This window comes from Megalops cyprinoides, chromosome 3 (assembly GCF_013368585.1).
Source record: "Megalops cyprinoides isolate fMegCyp1 chromosome 3, fMegCyp1.pri, whole genome shotgun sequence".
NCBI lineage: Eukaryota > Metazoa > Chordata > Actinopteri > Elopiformes > Megalopidae > Megalops > Megalops cyprinoides.
Genome location: NC_050585.1, coordinates 54,148,937 through 54,155,740, shown reverse-complemented (window position 1 = coordinate 54,155,740; position 6,804 = coordinate 54,148,937). Strand labels below are relative to the sequence as shown.

General features: G+C 43.0%; 1 protein-coding gene across 1 annotated transcript; it reads right to left on the bottom strand.

Moving 5' to 3' along the window:
* Positions 1 to 2,437: 2,437 nt before the first annotated feature.
* LOC118774056 (liver-expressed antimicrobial peptide 2-like) lies at positions 2,438 to 4,877 on the bottom strand. Its single transcript, XM_036523170.1, has 3 exons — positions 4,727 to 4,877; positions 3,648 to 3,814; positions 2,438 to 3,238 (listed from the first exon to the last, which is right to left on the bottom strand). Exons 1-3 carry the CDS (start codon positions 4,787 to 4,789, stop codon positions 3,193 to 3,195), a joined length of 276 nt encoding a protein of 91 aa, XP_036379063.1. The 5' UTR covers positions 4,790 to 4,877; the 3' UTR covers positions 2,438 to 3,192.
* Positions 4,878 to 6,804: the final 1,927 nt, after the last annotated feature.

The window sequence follows — 6,804 nt, the reverse complement described above, 5'->3', positions numbered from 1 at the left end:
TGTAATTTGAATTTTGAAAACACAAGAAAGCTATAACGTGGAACATTTAAGAGAAAGCTTTGAGATGATTTGCCACTTTATTATTGTTATTATTATTGCCATCCTTGTTAAATAAACAATCTCACGTTGTAACTTTCGCAATAGCACAGAAATTTCAGACAATCTGCGCTGTTTCGCGAGCAGAATAATTTATTCTAATTACGCGATTGGTGTCGATTATTCTGTGAATATCTTTGTCAGCCAAGAAACTTCTTTATTTACTAATTCACAAATTTAATCATTTCTGTTTCCTTGTAGAAAAGGGTCCCTGCAGTAAATAAGGGGAAAGACAGAGGGCAGTGTTTCACCTGAATTTCACCCTGAAAGACACACAGCCTGAAACACACACACACACACACACACACACTCAGCCCTGAAACACACACACACACACAGAGCCCTGAGACACACACACTTAGCCTGAAACACACACACTCACACACAGCCCTGAGACACATTCACTCAGACCTGAAACACACACGCACACACACACACATACATACACACACACACATTCAGCCCTGAAACACACACACTCAGCCCTGAAACACACACACTCAGCCCTGAAACACACACTCAGCCCTGAGAGACACACACACTCAGCCCTGAAACACACACACTCAGCCCTGAGAGACACACACACTCAGCCCTGAGAGACACTCACTCAGCCCTGAGAGACACACACACTCAGCCCTGAGAGACACTCACTCAGCCCTGAAACACACACACTCAGCCCTGAGAGACACTCACTCAACCCTGAGAGACACTCACTCAGCCCTGAAACACACTCACTCAGCCCTGAGAGACACACATTCAGCCCTGAAACACACACACTCAGCCCTGAAACACACACACTCAGCCCTGAGAGACACACACACTCAGCCCTGAGAGACACACACTCAGCCCTGTGAGACACACACACTCAGCCCTGAGAGACACACACACTCAGCCCTGAGAGATACACATACTCAGCCCTGAAACACACACACTCAGCCCTGAAACACACACACTCAGCCCTGAGAGACACACACACTCAGCCCTGAGAGACACACACACTCAGCCCTGTGAGACACACACACTCAGCCCTGAAACACACACACTCAGCCCTGAGAGACACTCACTCAGCCCTGAGAGACACACACTCAGCCCTGAAACACACACACTCAGCCCTGTGAGACACACACACTCAGCCCTGAAACACACACACTCAGCCCTGTGAGACACACACACTCAGCCCTGAGAGACACACACACTCAGCCCTGAGAGACACACATACTCAGCCCTGAAACACACACACTCAGCCCTGAAACACACACACTCAGCCCTGAGAGACACACACTCAGCCCTGAGAGACACACACTCAGCCCTGAAACACACACACTCAGCCCTGTGAGACACACACACTCAGCCCTGAGAGACACACACACTCAGCCCTGAGAGACACACATACTCAGCCCTGAAACACACATACTCAGCCCTGAGAGACACACACTCAGCCTTGAAACACACACACTCAGCCCTGTGAGACACACACACTCAGCCCTGAAACACACACACTCAGCCCTGTGAGACACACACACTCAGCCCTGAGAGACACACACACTCAGCCCTGAGAGACACACATACTCAGCCCTGAAACACACACACTCAGCCCTGAAACACACACACTCAGCCCTGAGAGACACACATACTCAGCCCTGAAACACACACACTCAGCCCTGAAACACACACACTCAGCCCTGAGAGACACACACACTCAGCCCTGAGAGACACACATACTCAGCCCTGAAACACACACACTCAGCCCTGAAACACACTCACTCAGCCCTGAGAGACACACACTCAGCCCTGAAACACACTCACTCAGCCCTGAGTTACACTGTCTCTGGGGTGACCATGTTTTTTCTTTAGCACTTTGTATGCAGAAATGTGTGTGTTTGTGCTTTGTGTGTGTGTGTGTGTGTGTGTGTGTGTGTGTGTGTGAGGCACATTGCAGTACTGAGATTACAGTACTATTTGGAGAGTACTCTGTTTTGTACATGTTATTATGTGTGTATGTTTGTGTTCATATGGTGGTACGAGCACGTATGTGAGCATTAGTGCCCAACCTTGTTATTACTTCATGGGAAAGTTACTGGGATCTCCAAGTTAGATACTAGGAAATATATAAATGTGTAATATAAATCATATGTAAAACAGAATAAAATATGTTAGTTGTGCAAAAGTGCATGGCCATACGCAAAACATTTCACCTATTTCAGTATTTTTATATCTCTCTTGAAATAAGAATTTTAATATATTTCAAATGGGATAGAATATTGTTATAGTATCTTAACTGAAACAGAAAAATCACATATAAGGAACTGTGAAAGCCTTCAACTTCAGAGTAACATGAAATGCATATATGATTTAAACTAAACTGAAATATACTTTGTGTACCAGTTCTTTAATACCATTAAAAGGCTTACATTTGGTTCTTATGTTGTCTAAATATAGCTAAAGCAGGTTATGTATAAAAACATGCTTAAATGAAAATTCAGTCACCCTCTCATTCAAATGGTAACAGATACCTCATAACCAGAATGGGGTCTGTAGTTAGGTGGCATTTGGGTGTAATCTGGTCCTTTTTGATATACCCCAATTTCATGCAGATGGACCATTAATGAAATTTAGCCTACAGGTGTGCTGGGTAACGGAACCATTGTGCTTTTGATAAGCTGTGCACACACAGGACCAGGTGTGCTGAAACTGTTAAAGAGGTGGTTACCCCAGAAAGAATGGAATAGGTTATCAAAGACAAAATGTTTGAACAAGAGAGAAAGTTCTCTCCCCGGATTCCACTGGGAAGCCTGTGTAATCCATATGTTCATGTTTGTGCTTACAACACACATTCAGCATGGTCCAGGTCCACGTCATCGTCTTAACTCTTTCTGTGACAATCAAATCCAATACCTTTGCTCCTCATTACAACAGCAAGCTCACTGTCAAGTACATTTTTTCATTTTTGACACAGCTTTTTCAAAGGAGTACAAATGAGGATTCATTAGCTGTACTGGAGCTGCATAAGGCTTGTGGGAAAGAATTTTGTTTGCTGTTCTCTGATTGGATGGAGATCGCTCTTCTCTGATTGGACAGAACCAGTATCTCGTTATCCTACTTCCTGGAGTTAAAGGTCTGGGTAAAGGAACAATGTCCGTCCCTAAAGAGAGAGAAGAGAAGCATTTTCATAATCCATGCGTCTCTGCTAAAACAGGCAAGCATATGATATTCTCCAGCGGAAATCTGTTCTATCGATATGAATGCAGAGAGGACGCATGGAATTGTATGAGATCTGTAACGTGAGAAGCTTTATTTCTAAATCCCAGATGGGGAACTGTGACCTGTAACTGCGAGCTGGTCGGGCTAAGGGCGCCTACTAAGCTAATGATGAATTATATAACCATAATATACAAATTATATATTATTTATTATATTATAACCATAATATACCAAATTATATAATATAGCTTAACCAGCCAATAGTCATAACTGTAACAAACATTCCCATGGCAGTCGTAACAATCATAACTTTTGTGTTTGTGTTGGAGACGGACAGGGAGGCATCTTGCCTGCAGATTCGGGTGGAGCACTCGTAGTGGTCCTGGCAGTACGCCCCGTGGGGTTTGCTTCCCATGATCCTCCACAGGGGTGTCATGCGCACCTCCCTCCTCTGGGAGGCAGCCTTCGGCGGGGAGCCCGTCTGGTCATCTGGTGCTGCCATGGGGCCACAGAGCACCTGCCGCACATACCTCCACATGAGCATCACGTGACTCTTACATTACATCACATGATGCTTATGTTCAATCACGTGACCATCACATGATACTTGTACTCTATCACATGACTATCGCACAGAGGGAGGGGATATTCCCCTCCAGCCCACACCAGACTCAGGCATGGCTGTGTGCTGCGCATGGCAGCCGGATCGGCACTGAATGCACCCACAGCATCTGTACATCCCCATATGCACCAAAACGTCTCTAAAAGTCAGTAAATAAACAAAAGGGTCAAGTTACATTAACCAGTTTGGACCACATTGCCTAAGAAGAATCGAATGAGAACAGCAAAGCTGTTTGGCGTTTCCTGAATTTTTTCTGTAACTTGGTTCCGTGTTTTCTCACCTCACTGCCTGATGAGAAACTTTTAAACTTTATTACATTATATGAGAAAAGACTTGGTCCTGTATAGGTATGGTGTGTGACATCACTGCACTCCTGCACACTTACAGCAAAGCAAAGAAACATTCAACAAAATGCAATAAAGACAAACAAACAAAATGTGCTGAAATATTATTCTTCATTTTAGGTTTTCTGCTATTTCCTCTTTGTCTTAAACTTCTACAAGCATACAGTTTAATTTAGCTGCTAATATGTTAATTTAAAATAATAAACTGATAATAAACTCCAGCAAAAGTATCAAGTCCAAGAGCGGGAGCATGGTGTGAAATGCATGTAAGGTATTCCAGTCTCAATATATCCAGTTAATATTATAAAAGTTTATGAGCAACACTGCCGTTTATGCATATGAGTCTGGAAGAAGTGTTGTTACAACCTTTGCTTTTCTCCTCAAGTCAAACAACAGCACACATCATATTTGATATATTAATCTAACTGCTAATGTATTAAATTAATGGAATAAAGAGGCTCACCTGATGGAGGAGCATCAGAGCCACCAGGCACCTTGCGGTGACCGTGCAGGTGGGGGCTGTCATCCTGCTGGAAGACCCGGACCGGTGCTGGCGTGTGTGTGCGCGTGCGTGTGTGAGTGTGTGTGCGCGTGCGCCTGCGTGTGTGCGTGTGAGAGTGTGTGTGTGTGCGTGGTAGGTGTCAGCCCTGCGTTCCTCTCCTTATATCCCCGCTCAGATCCGGAGGGACCCCCTCCCCTGCCTCCCCTGCCTCCAGCAGTCCCTGCTGATGTCATTTGTTTGTTATTTAAAAAACGTGGAGATAAAAGGGTCATTGGGTCCTGCTATGAGCCAACCGCTCTGACTCTGGCACAAAAGGCAAGTGGATAAGCAGGGTAGGACAGCCTATTCTCCCTCTGAGACCTCCTCCCCCTTATACGCACTGACTATATCCACCAATATAGACATCCTCTCCTTTATATGCACTGACTATAACCACTGATATAGATCTCCTCTCTCTTATGCGTACTGACTATAACCACTGATATGGATCTCCTCTCTCTTATGCGTACTGACTATAACCACTGATATAGACCTGCTCTCCCTTATACGTACTGAATATATCCACTGATACAGACCTCCTCCTCCAAAGCTGCAAAAAGTAGCATTGTACTCTACCTGGGTATCAAACCTGCAACCTCTCTGTGACAAGCCCAGTTCCGAGGACAAACATTCTGCAGTACACTCACAGCAAGACAAACAGTCACCTTCATCACCTTAGCCATGATTGTTAAAAAAAGTCTTTTTTCATTTCTTCTGAAGGTGATGATAACACACAAAGGACAAAGTAAATGTTACATATGTAAAATATACAAATGGAAATGAAAACATTTTTCTTTTAGTGCAACTTTGTAGGCTTTGCAGATACTGTGAATATTGGCTTTGTCATTTTAATACTGTGGTGTAATTCATGTGGAATGTGTACACATATTTCTCTCTCAGAAAGAAGACACTTTTTTACCAAAGCACTTGTTGATAACAAAATTTTCAAACTGCACACCTCAAGGTCGTTTTTATTTCCTCAAGGTCGTTTTTAATCCCTGGGAGCGTGCAGCCTGTGGCCTTTGACAGTGATGTGTCCTGTACCGCAGGGAGAGACACCGAGTCACAGAGGAGCAGTGAAGAACCAAGTTCTGATCCAAAAGGTGTGGGGGAATTGTGCTGACTCACAGTGTTCTGGGTTCTGGGTGAGTCAGACTTTTCCGGGTGTCAGTGCACACGATGTTCCAGTAAGTCGTTTTATTGTCCTGTCCTCGGCAGACCTATTGATCCCGCGCTATTCTATACATTACATCACATTCTTACAAAATGGGTATTTAATTTTTCACTAAACCCCTTCAGGTGCAAAGCTATAGGAACCACAGGGGACTGGAACCCACAACAGCAAGCTGACTGAATTGTCCGTATCTCCTACTGTTTATCTACAAACAGCTGCAAAGCCTAATTGGTCTGGATTTTTAATTTAATTTTATTTCATTTATTTATTTATTTTTATCTTCATAAATTTATTTATATCTTCAAAGCTGTGAATATACCAGACCTTGTTCAAGTACAAGTATTTGTATATTTGTATTTGAAGTCACATTTAATTATAGTTGAGGTATTTTCAAGGGCAAGGCTGAAAAAATAATATATGTTGTATTTCTAAATAGGTGTAAGTGAAACCAAATGAATTTCATATACATATCATTTGAAATTCATGTTCATAGCTTCAAAACAAGTCATAATCTCCAAATATATATATACAGTGCTAACGGCCATCCCTGCTCATCCTCTTTAAATGACAGATGTTTCTGAAGTGTAGAACAAATGATGCTCCTTTGGAGGAGCCTGGTATCGGGTTTCCCACAGTCAGGGATAAACATCTATAAGCTGTGATTGTTGCTGTTCCACATACAAATGTAATTTGCAAATACATGACTGAAATAAAATACTTTGTACTTGAGAAAACTGTCTCAAAACACATCATTAAAATGCATTTTCAAAAGAATTTCAACATTTTCTAAATGTGTTGTCAAATGTCAAATAGATTGCCAAATTGA